This window comes from Globicephala melas, chromosome 15 (assembly GCF_963455315.2).
Source record: "Globicephala melas chromosome 15, mGloMel1.2, whole genome shotgun sequence".
Taxonomy (NCBI): Eukaryota; Metazoa; Chordata; class Mammalia; order Artiodactyla; family Delphinidae; genus Globicephala; species Globicephala melas.
The window spans coordinates 19,974,761-19,993,506 of NC_083328.1; the positions used below are offsets into that span (position 1 = coordinate 19,974,761).

General features: G+C 42.3%; 1 protein-coding gene across 3 annotated transcripts in view; it reads right to left on the bottom strand.

Annotated features, from left to right (window-relative positions):
• Positions 1-18,746, bottom strand: part of PRKCB (protein kinase C beta) — a 310,170-nt gene that overhangs the window by 176,453 nt on the left and 114,971 nt on the right. For all 3 annotated transcript variants that reach the window (XM_030871519.2, XM_030871518.2, XM_060285527.1), the window contains exon 3: positions 3,829-3,911. In XM_030871519.2, the coding sequence (XP_030727379.1) occupies positions 3,829-3,911 (83 nt within the window). The remainder of the gene's footprint in view (positions 1-3,828; positions 3,912-18,746) is intronic.

An 18,746-nucleotide genomic window follows, 5' to 3' on the forward strand; every position in this document is an offset into this window, starting at 1 on the left:
ACAGGACCTTCAGTAGTTTGACCAGAGATTCTTTCCCCTCAATGAAGAGTGAAGTCTACTTCTTTACCACTTGAATTTGGGCTTGACCATGAGACTACTTGATCCAGTGGTACATTATCAAACATGATGCACAGGCTGAAAAAGCACGGATGCACTGGGACTCTTGGAACCCTGAAACCTCATGTGAACAAGGCAGAGCTGGCCAGCTGGAGGATGAGAAGCCATGTGGAGGAGAGTCAAGGCACCCAGGCCACCAACCGGCTCACTGACAGTCATGTGAATGGGGCCATCCTAGATCAACCAGCCACCAGACATCCACAGACACAAGCAAGAATCCCTTAATTTTGGTGCCCAAGACAAGTACCTCACTTGACTCATCCTAGTCCCAGCCCTCAGAGACAAGTCCTCTCTTTCTTGTTCTGAGAAGATCTCTCAGGACACTGTGTACGTGGTCAGTATTCTAAGTGCTGGGTAACTGTAATGTCCATAAGTAATGCTTACGGCAATATCAGAGACTTGGTCTCCCTGAGAGGTCGAAGAGACAGCAGGATTGAGCGTTTCCAAGCAGATGAGACCAAAAACAAGGAAGATGCCTACAGATGACCAGAAGTACCACCCAGGACCTCTGCTGTGTTTTGAGGTCCCCCAGTGGTGGGTGCCCATATGTATTGCCTGTTCCCATGGGCACTGAATGGTTGGGTCAGTAGCTGGGTTCACTGGGACAAAGCCTGATTCATAAAATTCCCTCAGGTAGCCTAATATGCCATGATGGAGACCTAGAAGGATGCCAACCACACAAAGATCTACTAATATCCAGAATATTCCCTGACTCAGACTGGACTTGGAATAGCAGAACGTAGAGGACAAAACCTAGCACATTCCTTGTTCACGGATGGCGACTGTGCTTTTCTACTCCATGAGCCTGCTGCACGCCAGCTCCTCCAAGGTCACAAAGGAGGAAGGCACTCCTCCATACCTCAGAGAGCCTGGCCAGGTTGGCAAGTAGGTGTGGCCAGATCTCTAATCATGTCTCCACCCCTGGACAGAAAAGGGTCAATGAACCAAGTCAAGTCAGTTCAGGAGTCTGGACCAATTCATCATCCTCAGTGCCAACCGGCCTTCTTGGAACTGTGTCCAGAGATAGAATCATTTCAGGTAGGCTGCCAAATCCTATGCATGCTGGCTGCAGGCAGTACTGCCTGCTCTCCCCACGCCCGAGGCAATGAACGGCTGCATGGCTCCATTCACAAAGAGCAGGGTCTCCTACAACTTATGGCGCCTACACACTCCTAGGAAGGACAACTGCCAGGTGGCAGGCAGAGGACCCATTCATTCTTCAGACATATTTGGTAGACATCTGTCCTTGCTGTCTGCCCAGCATGTATTCACTGTAATTCATTAGCACTGTCATTATCATCTTCACATACGTACCAGACACTGTCTTATATGTATACACTGGATACTCGTAGCAAAGTTATATGGTAGGGTTTTATTCATTTTCAGCTGAGGAATATAAAGCACAAGGGAGTTAAGTACTCTGCCCAAGGTTACACATGTCTAGGCTCCATCCATAGCCTACGATTTTAACCAGTACACAATACTGCTTCTCTAGTTCTCCTCTGAGGGACCACCTCTCCCCCACTCTCAAATCATGGGGTAGGCACACCGGCCCTCCTCGCCAGGAGTAAGCACATAACCAGGCCTGCCAATCAGCATAACCATCCTCTGGTTACATATGACCCAGGGTCCAATGAGACTTTAGCTCTTGTCACTGGAACTGCAGCACTGATAAGACGTTATGACTAAAGGTACCACAGCCATCATGCTGTCGTTAGGAGAAAAATCTTCTTGAAACAGAAACCAAGACAGAGGAAGGCTGGGCCAAGACATGGAGAAAGAGATTCCTGAAGACCTCATTTCGGCCCCTTGACTCACTGTGTCTGAAGCCAGTCTACCCTTGGAGCTTTTCAGTTTCAGGGACCAAAATTTCCCTTTTCACATAAAACAGTTTGAGCTCTTTCTATCTTAGGCAACATAAAAAGTCAATGAATAAAGACAGGATATGGGAAACACCATCCTCTTGGCTGCTCTTTGAGTACCAAGCCTTGGTCTGCATGAACATTCAGAGCTTGCATAATGGAGCCATGCTGTCCCCCCAGTCTTCCCTGCCTGCTTTCCTGGGGACAAGAGATGGAATTGCACTAAAAGGGTCAGGGAGTGTGATCTGAGAGAACATGAAGAATGGTCCCATCTTTGTCTCTGCAAACAAGCCTGTGAAGGCTTTGGTTGTTCTCTGTTGCCTGGAGTTTTTAAACCCAAGTACCACAGGCTCCAAGCAAAGCCACTTCAGTATTAGCTCTAGAGTGTGCGTGGTATGCCCGTGATTTGCAGCCAAATGGCAGATGACCACTTACAGAAGGCCAGCAAGAACATATGCAATAACAGAGGTAGTTATCACCACCCACTTCACGCAACCTCAGGTCAGCTGTCAAGTCTAAGGCACCAGGACAGGACCAGTGGGAGACAAAGCCAATGGGGAAAATTCCAGGAAGGTGAACCAAAGCAGGAACAAAATAAGAGAACCAGGGGTGACAGCTGCACACAGGGTACGCTGAACGCAGTTCATGACTGGGCCAATGGAAGAGTGTGCATGGTGGAAGGTCCAGGACAGTTTCAGCTCCATGGAAAAGAATAACGCAAACAATGAGACTTTACCAATAAGAGGTGCTTCTTATCTCACATACAGAGTCTGGGCATAAGAGAACTCAGCGTTGGCTCAGCAGCTCACCAATGTCATCGATGACCCAGATCCCTTCAACTCTTCCACCCTGCCATGCTCAGGATGTCAGCCGTGTCTCCCTCATTGACTCAAACGGTTGCCACAACTCTGTGCATTACATCCTCCCACAAAAATGTGCAACAGAACAAAGTAAGGAGTGTCTTCCTTTATCAGAAAGGAAAGTCTTCCTAGAAGCCCTGCCCAGACTTCCCTGCAGTTCCCACTGAGCAGAATTGGGTCACGTGCTCGCTCACTAGCTGCAAGGGAGCCTGGGAAAACAAGTATCAGGCATCTTCAGCTTTTAGCATGAGAGGTGGCCTCTGCCAGAAAAAGAGTGGGGGTTAGGAATGGCTGTTGGGTAGGCAATCCACATGGTACCCCAAACTTTTGGTAAACTTGCACCATATCCTTTGCCATATCCTTAGAGCACTCACGCTGCCATTCACTTAATATTTTCCTTGAGTCTCTTTATTTTTTATTTAAGCTAACTACCTTTACCTAGATAGGAAATTTTCTATCCCCACCATAAATGCAAAACCATTACTAGACACATTTTCCAATTCATATTAAAATAAATCCATAATGATCAAAACAAAAATTGCCAGGTTTACCCAGAAGCATCCCTTGTCCCACCAGCAGTAATCATACTCTGGGGTACACAGTAGCAGGATAAGCTCACTTCTTCCTAATTCTTGGGCCCTAGTACAAAAAATTCCCTACCAAAGGGCTAAAAAGTACACTGTAAGGTACCATCCTAACTACCTTTTTATAGTAGCCATAAAAATTTAGCTGCTGCCCACCACTCTCATGCCTCAGCCATAAACACGAAGACATTTTGCAGAATCACAGTAGGGAAACTAGCTGGTTTCTTGAAGTCACACACCCCTCTCAAAATGTTTTGTTGTTTTGTTCTTTCCCATTAAAACGAAAATCGTCTCAGAGGCTATAGGACCATGACATCCTGACTTTTCTGTCTCAGTGTACTCACAGATACCCAAAAGGATGCATTGACTGTGGACAGAGAGAGGTGACCAGGGCCCGTTACTTACATCGGAGGCTGGACCCTTGTCAGCACCTGGGCAGGAGAAAGTGACAAACTCATGGCACCGCTTGTGCACGACAAAACAGCAGACTGCAAAAGAGAAAATAAGGGTAGGAGTGGGGGAAAAGGAAAATGGAGAGTAGGGAAGGAGGGGAAGAGAGGAAGAAATCGTTAAACCTGGACTTCCCGACAAGTAAAGGCTTTATACCAAAATAAACAATGCCTTCAGCTTCTGCACCTTGTCTTTTATTGAAGTCAAACTCTTGGGTACACGGATGTTACAACTTGCAAATTACTTCGCTTGTAATGTTAACTAGGGTTCAAAAGATCACACATGCTCAAAATTACACTTTAGTGAAGATCACTTAAGTTGTATGATCTTCCACTACTTTGGGAACAGAATGTTGTTTTTCAGATCGGGCACCACAGGAAGCTAGCTGTTGGCTTGTGTTTAGGTCCATAACGCTTATGAAGTATGTACATTTAATCACTAGAATCACACTTAGAGAGATGCATAATGTGAAGGGCATGTAGAAAAAGAGTGAGCAGGAACGGCGGACCCACACCTGCATCTCACCCAGGAGCAACCATCAACTAAGTGGAAGAAACAGGCTACATGTTTACATTGTTACTTTAGCAGTTTGAAACCAAATGTGTACATACATATGTTTGAATTTGTATGCGTTAAACGCTCCACTATTTGGGGACTATATTACTTAGGGGGAGGGACAATTAGAGAATACATACAAAATAAAACTATTTTTTGTTGTTGTTCAAATCTATTTTTATAAACTCTAGACTGTGGACTCCTGGAGGATGGGCACCATGCTCAGAATCTTTCTAAAGGACATTCTCAGTAAATGAAAACAGGACAGGAAACCTCAAGGTTACCACTAGTGATATAATGGACCTGGGCAACAATCATCAATGCTGCCAACATCAGAAAAAGACACTACCTGCCTGCTGATGAAAGTGCTATGAAGAATCCTACCACCTGTGAAGTATTCTTGCCAAAATAATCACACCTGAATCAGTTCAAGAATCTTCATCCAACTACCAATTTACCGCAACTACAAGTGACAGACGCATTTTAAATGACACCACAGTGAGAAAAAACAAAATTTTAATACAGAAGAATGTGGTAAGCTACAAGATGTTTTTTCAACAAATAAACTGGAAGAGGAGAGGAGAGCATCTGTCCTCTTCTGGATGATACTGTAGCAACGGCTGCATTTAGAGAATATATAAAACAAAAAGTGAACCCTAGTATAAATAATGGCTTTTAATTAATAACAATGTATCACTATTGGCTCATCAATTGTAACAAATGTACCACACTAATGCAAGATTCTTTACAAGCACTGTACATATATTAATTCATTTAATACTCCTAACGATTCTAAGGCACGCCATTTCATTTTTTTTTACATTCTTTTTTGTTAATATTCTTTTCCATTATGGTTTGCCATAGGATATTGAATATAGATGTCTTCATTTTTTTAATTGAGATATAATTGATATAACATTATATTAGTTTCAGGTGTGCAACATAATGATCCTATATATATATATACACACACATATATATATATATATGACCATAGCAAAATGATCATCACTGTAAGTCAACATCCATCCATCACCAAAAATAGTTATAATTTTTTTCTTGTAATATGATCTTTTATCTACTCTCTTAGCAACTTTCAAATATACACTACAGTACTATTAACTATAATCAACTCTCTATATATTACATCCCCAGAACTTTTTATTTTGACCACTTTCACCCATTTCACTCACTCCCCACCCCCACCTCTGGCAACCACCAATCTGTTCTCTGTATCTACAAGTTCGCTTTTTAGTTTTGGTTTGGTTTGGTTTTTGTTTTAGATTCCAGATATAAGTGAGTTCATATGGTATTTCTCTTTCTCTTTTCGATTTATTTCACTTGCAAATGTTAATAATAGGGGGAACTAGGGTGGAAATGGGGTTGAGGGAGTATACAGAAACTCTGTATTTTCCAATCAATTTTTCTATATGCCTAAAACTGCTCAAAACAACAACAAACAAACAAACAAAAATGGAAAACTGCAAGAGGAAAGTAGCAGGGCAGAGGAGAAACATACATTCAAAGAGATTTAAGAAACATATCAACTAAATGTAATATGTAGACCTCGTTTGGATCCTAATTTAAACAAACTAATAGTTTTTTAAAATTATGAGACAATCAGAAAAGTGGATATATTCACTTTTTGATGGTATGAGAGAATCATTGTTATTGATATTAGGGAATTATAATTTTTGATGTAATAATGGTATTATGATTATTTTTGTTAAAGAATACTTACCTCTAAGAATACATCCTATAATCTTTATGGATAAGATGATTCTATTCAAAATAATTCAGTGTGACATGAAGGAGATAGAAAGGGGAGGGTTATAGATGGGAAAAAAAAATGAGTCTCGACTGGTCATTACTGACCCTGGCTGATGGACACAGAAGGATTCGTTATACTAATCTCTCTACTTTTATGTATATTTTCTGTAATAAAAACATTTTAAATGCTCGTGGTTTAAAACAAGAGTTCCAAAGGGGCCAATTGCTTTCTCCTTTGCTTTCTCCCCTTTCTGTTTTAGTATTTACTGTATTTTATAAATAATATATGCTTTGTCGGAAGACATTTGTGTCAAACAGTGTGTGCTGTGGTGGGGGGGGGGGTCCCTCTCTGTGCCTGTATATCTGACTGCTGAGAGAAATACATGAGCAGTGGCCAAAAAATGCCACTGATGGTTATCTCTGGGCAGTAGGACTACAGATTATTTTTACTTACAATCTTACATCTGTATTGTTTGAAATGTTGACAATGAGTATTAATTATATAATCAGGGAAAATAAGCCCACTTTCATTTTGAAACAAAACGAAGAGTCAAAGAAAAACAAAGGTCAGGAAATGAAAAATATGACTGCCCAAACTGGAAACTCAGTGGTTGGGCTGATATAGAATGGAGACAGCTAAAGAGGAACTTAGCACACTGGAGTCTAAATTGAGTGATTTTCCCTGAATTCTGCAAAAAAGCAAGAAAATATAAAAGAAACGATACAAAACTGTAGGATAGATCCCCAAATTCTAACAACCATATAGAAGGATACTCAGGAAAGAACAGAGAGAACGGTAAAGAATGTGTAATTAAAGAAAATAGAAGGAAGTCCTCTAAAGATTAAGAAGAATTTGAGTCATTAAATTGAAAGAAACTATCAAGTGTCAATAGATGTGAATGAAAAAAACAACTAATGGTGAGGATTTTCAAGGCTCTGAGATCACTGTGAGGACGTGTCCAGCAGTGGCAGGAGGAGAAGAGGAGAAAGATTACTGACAAAGGAACAAAAATAATTTTAACACCAGATTTCTTGTCTGCAACTTTGAATTCTAGAATACAATGGAGCAACGTCTTCAAAGGTTTAGAAAAAGTCATTTGAACCTAAAACCCCATACACAGCCAAACTAGCATTCAAGTGAAAGTACAAAATAAATACATTTCCAGAATATAAGAACTTGGAAAATTTACTTCCCACAAAAGAAGAAATAGAGAATATACACTCCGCAAAACAACGACAAAATGAATGAACGGGGCATAACAAACAGTGGTGAAAGAGAGAACAAAAAGAAGAGCGGGGCGGGGGAAGAGAGACTTAAGTCATAAGAGATGGGGTTGGGAAAAAGACTATAAAATTGCAATATGCTAAGAGTCTTGTCTTATTCCTCAGGAGTTTATAGGTATTGAGAAACCGCATTTAGGACATTATAAGTTTGAATATGTGTGTTAACAATTAGGAATAAAAATACGGATAGAAGTATTATATATAACTTGCAGACCACTAAAAGAAAAAAATGGACAAAGAAAACTTAATCCAACTACACTTCAAAAGGCCTTCCCATATGACCCAGATTCCTACACATACAATTTTTTTTAACTTTTATATGGCATCATTTGCACTTTAAACTCTTTTATCATCTGTAATTTCTTGGTTATCTTTAATGACATGGGAATCTAATTTGCCATTTTTTCCAAATAGGTAATCAATTGTGCCAGCATCTTTTACTGAATAATTCATCCCCTCTCCACTGATCTCAAATGCCAACTTCATTATATGCTAAATAATTATATACACTGGGGTCTGTCTTTGGGCCTTCTGTTCTGTTCCACTGATCTGTCTTATAATAAAGCAATATGGGATTTAATTATAGTACCTTTATAACATGTTATATCTTGGTTGGGCAAGTCCTCCCTCATTATCCTTATTTTCAACATTTTCTTGGCAGTCACGGAGAGTTCCAAGTGAACTTTAGAATCAGTTTATCAAGCTTTTAAAAATACCGACGGAGGGACTTCCCTGCTGGTGCAGGGGTTAAGAATCCACCTGCCAATGCAGGAGACACAGGTTCGAGCCCTGGTCCGGGAAGATCCCATATGCCACGGAGCAACTAAGCCCGTGTGCCACCACTACTGAGCCTGTGCTCTAGAGCCCGTGAGCCACAACTACAGAGCCCACATGCCACAAATACTGAAGCCCACGCACCTAGAGCCCATGCTCCGCAACAAGAGAAGCCACCGCCAAGAGAAGTCCCTTGCACCACAATGAAGAGTAGCCCCCACTCCCTGCAACTAGAGAAAGCCTGCACGCAGCAACGGAGACCCAACACAGCCATAAATAAATAAACAAACAAATAAATAAACCGATGTAATTTTTATTGGAATTATATTTAGTAAATTTCCCACCCCCAGAAAAAAAAATTTATTGGGACTTTGGTAATTAACACTTTCATAATAATGAGTCTTTCTAGCAGGAATAGGGTGTCCCTTTGTTAAAATTTTATTTTATGTCTCCCAATAAAGTCTTAATTTTCTCTATCGTTCTACAAATTTCTCACTTAGTATTATCTGAGAGGTCCTTTTTCTACGCTATTATGATTTTTGAAATCTTTTGCATTTTGTTTTCCAAGTGGTTATCGTTTACAAATAGGAAAGATATAAACTTTCAGTGTATTTATTTTGTAAGTATTTTTTAAATTTGTAATAGTTTTGGTGGGTTTTCAGTTGCTTCCATTGAGTTTTCCATGTAGAGAATCATATTATCCCCAATAATAACATTTTTCTCTTCTCCTCCCTGATAGATATGCCTCTTTTCTTCCCCTTATATTTCCATGTCAAGAATTTCCAGAACAATGTGGAATAAAAGGGATGACAGCAGACAGTCCTGTCCCATTTGGAGCTTTTACCAGCTTCACCTCTCCCTCACTCTCTCCTCAAACTAACTTTTGGAATTTATATTTTCCTTTGGAATTATCCATAGTGTTCTTCTCAGTGTGTTTCAACTGCATCATCTTATCTGGGATGGTGCTGTGCCCTTTCTCATGCTTTCTTCACATTGTATTGTTAGGGAATCTCTCTTTTTATTTTTTCCAGAGGTTCATCTTCCTTGTTGTCTATTTTATTATTCTTTCATTTTAAAGAAGCAAATCATGGACATATTTCTCAATTCTATTGTTTTTTTCCTACTTGATTAATTGTTAGTTTTACTCTCACTTGTCCTACTTCTTTTATTTGTATTTGTACTTTTATTCCTTATTAGTGGGGAGTATCTGGAGTCAAATGGCCAGGTTTGGATGCATTCATCATTTGTAAACTATAGTACTTGGGCACATTACCTTATCTCCCTGTGCTTCAGTTTTCTCTCTGAAAAATGACGGTGATAATAATAATACCCATATTACAGTGGTGTTGTCAGAATTAAACAAGCTAGTCCATGCTCAGAACTGTGCCTAGCATATCATGAGTATTCAACAAATGTCTGCTGCTTTTTTTCATTATTCTTTTTAAAGCTTCTTGAATTGAGTGTTCAGTTAATTTCTTCCCATTCTTCTTCATTAAAAGTTTCAAGATTTTAAAGCTAGAAACTTTCCTTTCAAGCACAGCTTTGGCTGCATCCTATGTTTTATATTTAGTGCCATCACTGTTTTAAGTTTCTAAGTGGCCTATTACTGTGGTTTTCATTTCTTCCTTAACCCAGAGATGTTTAGGAAAGTTCTCCTCCCCCCGCCCACCATTCACCATTTATAAGCAACTACTTTAGTCTAGAACCTTTCTTCAAAATATCCAAAATATCAGTTATGATCTTATTCATCCATACTCTCTTTGAGGGAAGGAGGGGGGCTCATCTCTAGTTTCCTAGGGTCTACCACAATTCCTGGTACATAACTGATATGTAAATAAATGTTTGGTGAATGAATGAACAAAAGAATGAATATCATCAGCCACAGAAAAAGAAGAACGCCCAATCAACTTCATGGTAGCTGTAGCTCCTGGCTGGCTTTCCACATTCTACCACCATAGACAGGGGTAGGAAGACACCAGTCATCAACTAGGTCTCTTTAGGCAGCCTTCCAATTAGCCACACAATAAACAATCCATCCCTACCAAGGTAGACTCAATATGCCAAGGGACTTGGCTATACTCCAGCATACTCTACAGAGAAGCTGGGAACAGACTGGAAAGTTGATGACCTTCCAGTGCAGGTACTTACCTTATACAACGTGCTTCTGAAAAGTTCTGCAAATCACATTTCCCACTAACTAAAACACTTCACAGAAAAGTAGTAGGGCTGGCTATTTAAAGAAACAAACTAAACCCTTTTGTGATACAAACAAACACCCCCACATTTCTGTTTGGCAAATTCAGGATAAAACTAGCTTTTCTTAAATAAGAGCCAACATTCAATGAGCTGCTGAAACACGTACCAGGTCCTACTTTCAAACAGGTACCTCGTAAGAGCCAAGAATTCCTAGATGCTTCCCAGTTTATTCAATAACTCCTTGCTCTGTAGAGGTTAAAAGCCTGCAAGCCTACAGCCCTCTGAATCCAACCCGTAGCCATGCTTTCTTAGGACTACACAATGCGGTCTCAAACTCAAATGCCTAAGGGACAGATAAGCAATGAAAATGGCTGAGGGTCAGATGGGAGAATGCATGCAGGACCTGTTTAAAAGGGGAAACTGCTACTTGGCTCCAGCAGAGAACGAGATTAAGGTCCCAAGTACTATCGTCCTCCACTCCTCCCGTATTACATGTAAAATCACAAAGGTCACAGGCCTGTAGGTAGAATAACATCTTTCCCCAACCTCACCAAAGATGTCCACGTCCTAATCCCTGGAATTTGTGATTATGTTACTTTACATGGCAAAATAGACTCTGCAGATGTGATTACATTAAGGATCTTGAGAATGGGAATTATACTGGATTATGCTGGTGGGCCCAATTAATTGTAATTACAAGGGTCCTAATTAGAGGGAGGCAGGAGACTCAAGAGTCATAGAAGGAGGTGTGACTATAAAAGCAGAGGCTGGAGTGATGTCATTGCTGGAAAGGAACACAAGTCAAGGAATGTGGACGGCTTCTAGAAGCTAGAAAAGGCAAGGAACAGATTGTCCCCTAGAGCCTCCAGAAGGAATGAAGCCCTGTAGACATCCTGATTTTAGCCTCATGAGACCCATTTTCAGACTTTTGACCTCCAGAACTATAAGGTAATAAATCTGTGTCATTTCAAGGCATTAAGTTCATGGTAATTTGTTATACCAGCAATAATAAACTGATATACCAGCCAAGGATCAGAAACAGCTCATTGATCCCAGGAGACCTCTCTGGAGTATCTGGCCCCAGAAAGCAATGGGACCCCAACTCTACCTCATACTGCACCCACTCCCAAATGCCCAACTCTAGCCATTATAATTTATTTGTTACATCCAAAGAGAACTAGATGAAGTCATTAAATTTTTATTTTCTCTCTTTGGAGTGGATCCATCTCTTGTACCCTATTCTCACCAGGGTCTAAAATGGAAAACTGACATCTTTGGGAAGCAATCTTTGTCCCCGAATCCATAATTACCTGAGATAGATATCCCAGCACTAGCTACAGATGTCTGTGTTGGGAGAAGAAAGAGAAGGACCCTCAACACTCTCCTCAGCTCTCATCTCTCTCAGGAGGCCTCCAAATAGCCGTTTCTCGAGACAGAAATCCACAATCTGCAAGAGCTACAGGCCAGGCCTCTGGATCAGATGGACCTCAGTTTGAACCCTCATTTTACGAGCCATAAACTGAAGGACATTAGCCCAATTACTATGCCAATACTAACCCAATTACTATTACTATGCCTCTCTGAGCCTCCATCTCCTTCTCCAAAATAGGAATGATAGCAGTACCTACTCTGAGAAGGCTGTTGTGAGCTCAAATGAGACAACACACACAAAGCGCTTGGTGGAAAGAGGCAGTTGAGTTGGAGGCGTCAGCATGGCAAGTTTGCTTTGCGATGGCCGGGGAGGACCCCTCTTTCCTCCCAGGTCAAAGCTGACTCACTGGCACGAAATTCTGCCTAGTGTCCAAGATGAGGTGGGGCTCCCCCACATGCTTTCTGGAAACATCTCCATGATCGAAGGCAGAAAGGCCTGGTAACCATCTCCACCTAACACCTTGCCTCACTGACATTCAGAAGAGTGACTCACATGGCCATGGACTTGAGTCTGGAAGAGCTTTCACATCCATTCACCTGAGCCACATCACGGCCCTGTGAGGAAGGTGTTTTGATCCACGTTATAACGACAGGGATGCTGACACTCAAAGAGACATGACTTGCCCAAGGGTGTCCAGCTAGTCGGTGGCAATGCTTGTATTTGAAACCAGGTTTGTCTTTCTCTTGAGCCCACACTCTTAACTCACATGGCGTGGCTGCATTTGTGTTTGTCATTCATCTCACTGTTCCAGAAGAAATCCTCCCCCACTTTCCTCACCCCAGCCATCCAATCAATTGCTAAATCCTACTGATTCTTCCTTCGCAACATCTTTCATACCATATCCTCCTGTATACTCCCCACTGATTCCACCCTAACCGCCCTCAGTAACTCAGATGTGGAATTTTGCAATGAAACCTTAACTGGTCTCCCCAGAAATTGATGAGCCAAAGTTTCCATAACCACAAAGGAGATAAGACCACCAATGTTATGTGATTGCCATGATATCTAAATGAGACGTGGTGTACAGATGCACAGCATCAGGGCACAAAGTAAGCTCTCAATGAAGGTTTATTTACTTCCTTCCAGGTTAGAGGTTTACAGTCCAAGTTCTGCAGCCAAGCTGCCCGGACGCTACACCAGGCACCACTATTTGTTAGCTCTGTGACCTGGAATAAGTCCATTGACCTTGCTGTGTCTTGGTTTCCTAGTCTATAAAACAGAAATAATAACAGTGCTTTTCTCATAGAGTTGTTGTGAGGATTAAATGAGGTCATCTTAGTACAGTGTGTGGACACAGTAAGAGCCTAACATATAGTAAATACTGTCAATATTATTCCTTCCTACTTCCCTCCACCCCCTGCAGCCTACACACTCCTGGAAAATTCATCCTGTGAAAACTCAGCTTGATATTATTTCCCTGCCCCAACACATTCACTGGCTGCCTATCATCTAAAGTTGCACTGTCCAATATGGTAGCCACAGGTGACATGGGGCTATGCCAATTGAAATTAATTAAATGAAATTTAAAATTCAGTTCTTCGTTCACACTAACCACATTTCAAGTGCTTAATAGTCACATGTAGCTAGAAGCTACCACACTGGGCACTCATCGTAGAAAGTATTATTGGACAGCACTGGCCTAAAGAATAAAGTTCAAATACCGCAGGCTGACATCCATCCATCCACATATAGCCAGCGTCTAACTTTACTCTTATCTCCTCTCACTCCATTACCCCACACTCCTGCCAGTCTGGATGACTGTCCCTTTCTACCATAAATATATCACTACCAATAGCCCATCCCATGATGGCCACAAGGAAATTCAAGGCACAGAGCTCAGTTCTCCAGCGAACAGACTGAAGGCCAGATTGGAGTAGAAATGACACATTCCACAGGATAATTCAGCTCAGGAGCCCCATGGGACAGATAATGGTTGGCTCATCCTACCTACTTTATTGCAGGGGTTACAAACTTAAATGCCTACAAAGGCCAGGCCTTGTGACTAAGTGAAGCCAGCCTGGTGTAATACAGCAGGGATGGGTGGATGGGATGAACTAGAGAGCACACGTCCATCCCTGGGATACTCAATTCCATTCAACAGTGGCCCTGTGAGCGCTAGTCCGGTGTTGCCGGATGGGAATTTTTTTAAGCTCTGTGCAGAACATCCAAAAACATCTGAGTCCCACCGGTTTACAAGCTCTGTTTTAGCTGGTCTTCCTGACTCAAATACTTTCACCTTGATTACTTATTATCTCTGAGCTAAAATATCCCCAACCACAGAATGGGGATAAGATCACCTACTTCACATGTAGTTGTGAGGATGAGACCAGATTCACGTGCTTGGCAGGTACCTGCCCCATATCTAATTCTTAATAAAAATATGAATGAGTGCATTAACAATGAATGAATAAATGAATGATTGGACTTTTTTGGTCACCCCCTCACTCAGAAATCACCCACCACGGCTGAGTCAAGAGGAAGGCAGCTGTGGCCGGGGCGGTGGGTGGTACGTGTGCATCTGTGGGCGGCTGGCCCCAGCACAGCCAAGCTGCGTGAGCTCAGAATCATCTCACAGCCCTGCCTGGCCGGCCTTGGGTGTGCAGTGAGGATTTCTTTTTAAAACTATATACCATGCTTATGGCTTAAAATTCAAACATTACAGATGAGCATATGGTTGAGAATCACTGCTCTACTCCATTATCGGAGGGAACTATTTCTTGTCTATCCTTCTAGAGATATTCTCTGCACGTGTGTCAGCACATGTGAGTCTCTACCTATATATGTAGTATAATTCTCTATCTCCTTCTTGTTTTTTATCTATGTTCCTTTTGTTTCAACCATATGATACAATTCTATACCCCTGGTTCTCAGCCCTGGCTGCACACTGAGTCATTTGGACTTTTCAAAACATATCAGGGCTCAAGTCCCACCTCAAGAGATTCTGAGTTATTGGGGGGATGCTGGGAACAGGTGACTCAAATGTTGAAGAGCATTGCTGATCTGCACACTCTACCCATGCTTTTTCCCCAACTAGCACAGCTGGAGGCCCATTCTATCTCAGTATGTAGAGAATGACCTCATCCTGTTTCCATAACTGCATCTTATTCCATCATATGGGGCTACCATTTATTTACCCAGCCTTAAAGGGAATTTGCAAGATTGTGATGATGATGATGATTGCCTCCTGTAAAAGAGGAGGAAGCAGGAACAAACTTCATTTGTTTAGCAACAGCCCAGCGCTACAGAGAGAACTCAAAGCAAAAGCAAGAGCCTTGCAGCGGTCAGCAAATGCAGGAAAGGAATGTTTTCATTTATAATGTTACCAAATTTATTTAACTGAGCCAGATAAAGCAGTGGAGCCAACGAGAGGTAAAGGACAGGCCTCAGAAGTAAACAAACCCATGAGAAGACAGCTGCCCCACACCACCACCTTCTGCTATACCAACCCTGGGGAGAAGGGCCTGGGCAGGACAGCTGCTGGGAATATCCTGCTTGTCTGGATAACACATGGAGACTGTTCTTGACCCCTTGGCCTCCCCATTTTGATCAGGCCCCAAAGGCGGGGGCAGTAAGACAAAATGCCATGGCCTAAGGGCACCAGCTACATCCCACCCTAGAGCTCTCAGACCAGGAGAAGAGCTGGTCCCGAAACCAAGTGTGGTGAACACGCCCAATCAGCATCCATCCTCTCTGCTTCTATTTGGGGCATCTGATCCCCAGTTCCTGTGAGCTGGCTAAGGATGCCCTCACGCCCAGTTCCCAGGGTGGACATAGGACCCAGGCCACAGTGTGGATTCAGGGATGGGCGTGTGACTCAAGGCGCCCAATGAGAATCAACTTCAGGACTCTTGCTGGAATTTATTAGGAAAGAAGATTTATTTTCCAGCAGTACTGCTAAGCTGGTGGGGAATGAGTCTGCATCTGCCATCTTTATTATCACTAAGGAAAAGCTTTCCTGAGAATGAAGCCAACGAAGAGAAAAGCAGAGCCAACAGGGATCTGATAACCACATATGAGCACCTGGATTCAACCAAGCCTGAAGGGAGAACCCCTTGACTTTTCTGTATAAGTCAACAAATCCCTCCTTGTCTAAAGCAACTTGAATTGGGTTTTTGTTTCCTGAGACCAAAGAACATATGACTAATAAAGCAAAGGTGAGAAGTTAGAGGACGGGCAGGGAGGGCCCCTCTTTTCTCCTGTGTTTCACGTGTTCCTGTAAATAGACCTCTTTTCTTTTTTATTTAGGGGCTTGATATTAAGAACATTCAATTCGATCAGTCCGTGTTGGTGGATTGAGGAAAGATGGGATACAGTGTCTCACCCTACCCTTATTCCTGTAAATATCGTAGTCCTATGAGGATGGCTGCACCTAGGAGTTTGCTCAGGTAAGAGAAAATACCAGGAGGTATAAGATTTGACAGGTCTCCTTTACCCACAGGCGCCTGTCACTTGGGCTTCTTTTCAGTAAGTGCCTGTAGGATGGGCACACCCACCTCGCTGATGCAACAGAAATTTATACCATCTGTCTACTACCAGCTCCTACCCTTGCTCATGAAGGAGGGGCCACATAGCCACAAGGCCAAGTCTTTTCTTGACTGTCATGTCAAGAAATAACATGAGTCATACCTGCCAAATTGTGCCTCCAGAGCTAGTGGCTTGAAGCCCAGAGACAAATTCATGTCAATCCCAGTCCCCTAACTCACTCTAAAAAGCAAACAGAGAAACTTAATCCTCCAACAGGCAAAACACTAGCAACAGCTCCGCAAGGAGGGGTGGGCTGTTATGTGAACATTGCAAGTATCACCCAATCAAAGACAGGGCCATAGAGATTACAGTGGGCATCTGTTGGTTTTGCCTGCACAGCATGCATTCTCCATTCTGGTAAGTGGCATGTTGATTTTCCTTTGGGAAACCAGCCTTGCTCCGTGATGTGCAGTTTTGGTGGTGCTATCAATCAAGGTGCCCAGCTCTGCCCTGGCCAAGGGGGTGGGGGGTGGGGGCGGCATGTGACCCAAGATCAGCCAATCAAACTCTTGCTTGAATTTGATTCTTGAATCAGTAGTGTTGCCACGTGAAGGTAGCCCGTTAGTTCCTGCCACCTAGATCCAAGAGCCACTGTCCTGGACCCTGTTCCAGGGTCCACTGTTCAGGGTCCATTCTTCTGGACCCTGTTCTTTCTAAGGCCTGGCACTGCGTGAATGTAGAAACCCACACCTTTCCACTTGCTTTTTGAGACACCTACAGTCAATTTTGATTGCTTACAAAGAACCGAACAACTCCGGCCAATTCAAAGACATCTGATATCACCCGCTTCTACAACATCCCTGAGGGCTGGTCACCAAGCTTCTCATTGCACACCTCCAGGACAAGGATTGCTCCACCTCCTAAGAACAACTCTAATACTAGAAAGTTCTTTAGACTGCACGGAACTCAGCCTCCCTGTAACTTCCCGACCCTGCCCTCCGTGGCCCCTTCCCCTTTTCCTGGCTCCTCCTCCTGTTCTCCCTACCCCTTAACCTACTGGAATTCCTTAAAGGTCTGTCCCAGGTGCTGGTCTCTTCCCTGTGGACACTCTCTCGCCAGGCCATCTTGTCAACCTACAGACTTAAAAATCTGTTCATGCTGGTGACTCCCAAATTTGCACCTCTCGGCCAAGAGCTCTCCCCTACTTGCTCAGCACCACGATTTGGATCTCAAACTGAAGTTGCCCCAAACCAAGTCCTTGTTCTTCTGCCTCATTTCTGTTGTTGCTGCTTTTATAAAACAATTTATTAAATATGATAAGATATATACTTTAGAGGAAATGATGGTTACATTCAAAAGGTCTTTGAAAAAATCATGTAGTATCCAATTTTTTAAATTCATAACATTTACATTCCTTCTCCTTCGCCCTGTTATTAGACAAGTTTAAATTCACATAAAGTAACCTGATATCTGTAAAGCTGAAAATTTTCCAAGCATATTGATATATTTTTCTTTACCACAACCTTAGCACAGGTAACAGTGAAGATACATACACAAAAAACGAAGTCCCTTGTTTCCATCCCTACTTTTATTTATGCTTCCCAGACTCTACAAAAAGGGATTTGAATATTCAAATAATAGCATCATAAATCATCAAAGATCATCAAAGGGAAGTAAAAAGGGAATTTTAGGAAAATGCTTGGTGTTTCAACTAATTTAGTCTCCATCTGAATCCACCTTATATTCAGTTCAAACCTGGAAACGAGTGTGTTGAGGAAACAAAGTTGTTATTGTTCTATTTCAGGGACACACTTGTGTTCTTTACATTAGACGTTTGTAGCGCCTCACCTCTGAACACAAACTTAAAGAATTAACTAAAGGTAATAGAGTCAAGGTTTTTCCGGTTTTCAGAGGTTCATCGCTGTTCACAGGAAAAAAATAAGGATTATGTTGACATTAACCCTCTGAATGCAGCATTTGTATTTTTGACAGAGGGGGGAAAATAATCAAGATCTCTGGTGAGAATCTAAATGCTACTTAGTTTAAACTTCTGCCTCACTTCTGATGTTTCCGCTTACTCATCCTGGGAGCCACCCTTGGCTTCTCCCTCACTACTCACTTTCAGTCACCAATTCTGTCACACCTGACCCCAAATTATCACTCAAAACAGCCTACTTCCCTCAGTGCAAAAATAGCCCTTGTCTGTGTTCTCCGAAGCTGTCATCTTGTTTCTCTAATGCCTGTCATCCCTCAGATCTCAGATGAGATGCCATTTCCTCCAGTTCTCCTGACCCACCAGCCTAGGTTTAACCTGCTTATGGTGCAATCCCACTGGCCTGAAACTTTCTAAGCCACTTTATTATTTCCAATCATATAATGGGGATAAAAAGAGTACCTA